The sequence below is a fragment of the Octopus bimaculoides genome, chromosome 24 (assembly GCF_001194135.2).
Source record: "Octopus bimaculoides isolate UCB-OBI-ISO-001 chromosome 24, ASM119413v2, whole genome shotgun sequence".
NCBI classification, from domain to species: Eukaryota; Metazoa; Mollusca; class Cephalopoda; order Octopoda; family Octopodidae; genus Octopus; species Octopus bimaculoides.
Window position 1 is genome coordinate 2,583,177 of NC_069004.1, and position 939 is coordinate 2,584,115.

Consider the following 939-nt stretch of genomic DNA (forward strand, 5'->3'; position numbering starts at 1 on the left):
TTGAACGTATAAAATCAGCTAAGTTCCCACACAGGGGTAGTGCAATGATTTGTGCTACCGAAGAAGCAGATGACATTAAACCGTTGGAGGTTGCATTAACGTTTAAGGCTTCTTTCATATAAAGTGGTAGCAACACCTGGAAAGACAAACTAGTCCAACAATAAGCAAACCAGCCAAAGCTGATGGCCCATACAGCAGGAGAAGAAATTAGCCGTCTCCATGGTACCTTTTTCACCACTTTTTCAATTGTTATAATTCTGTTTAGATAAGAATGTTCTTTTTCGCTGATAGTTGGATGGACATCTGGAGTATCATAAACAACATAAAACCAAACACAACTAAACACCAACGATATTCCACCAAATATATAGAATATAGAACCCCATCCATTGTCAAATCCATAAACACAAAGATAACCTGATGTTGGAAGACCTACAATATTGCCTAAATTTAGACCAGAAAATGTAAGACCAACCAACGAACCAATTTCTTGCGGTGGTGCCCAACGTCCATATAAGGATTGAACTGCCGGGTATATCGATCCTGACGCCATGCCTGTTAATATCCTTAGAATGAGAGTCAAATAACCACTAATTCGAGACAAACTTGGATGAAGAATTGTCAGAATGGATGCTGAAAGTATTGAACCCCCGACAACTCTTTTCGCACCGTATTTATCGGCCAATAAACCACCCAAAGAATTAGTTGCTACATATCCATAGAAGTAACCAGCCAACACGTTTGCTTGTAACGTGTCGCTCCATTCGAATTCTCCTTCGTAGTTTTGGTTCATTGAACGGTTATCAAATCCAGAACAATGTTGGTTGTTTGTAGTAACGTTAACTTCCTCACTTGTACGATTCGGAGTTTTCAACATACAAACAAAGGCCATACTTATATCGACTCTTAATGTCTGCACCAAAACAGCAGCCATTGCAC

The 939-nt window shown here is 39.5% G+C and overlaps 1 protein-coding gene across 1 annotated transcript in view; it reads right to left on the reverse strand.

Annotated features, from left to right (window-relative positions):
- The window catches only part of LOC128250724 (uncharacterized transporter slc-17.2-like), a 1,509-nt gene extending 570 nt beyond the window's left edge, over positions 1-939 (reverse strand). Inside the window, exon 1 of the mRNA XM_052976499.1 lies at positions 7-939. Within this exon, the coding sequence (XP_052832459.1) occupies positions 7-934 (928 nt within the window). The 5' untranslated portion in view covers positions 935-939. The remainder of the gene's footprint in view (positions 1-6) is intronic.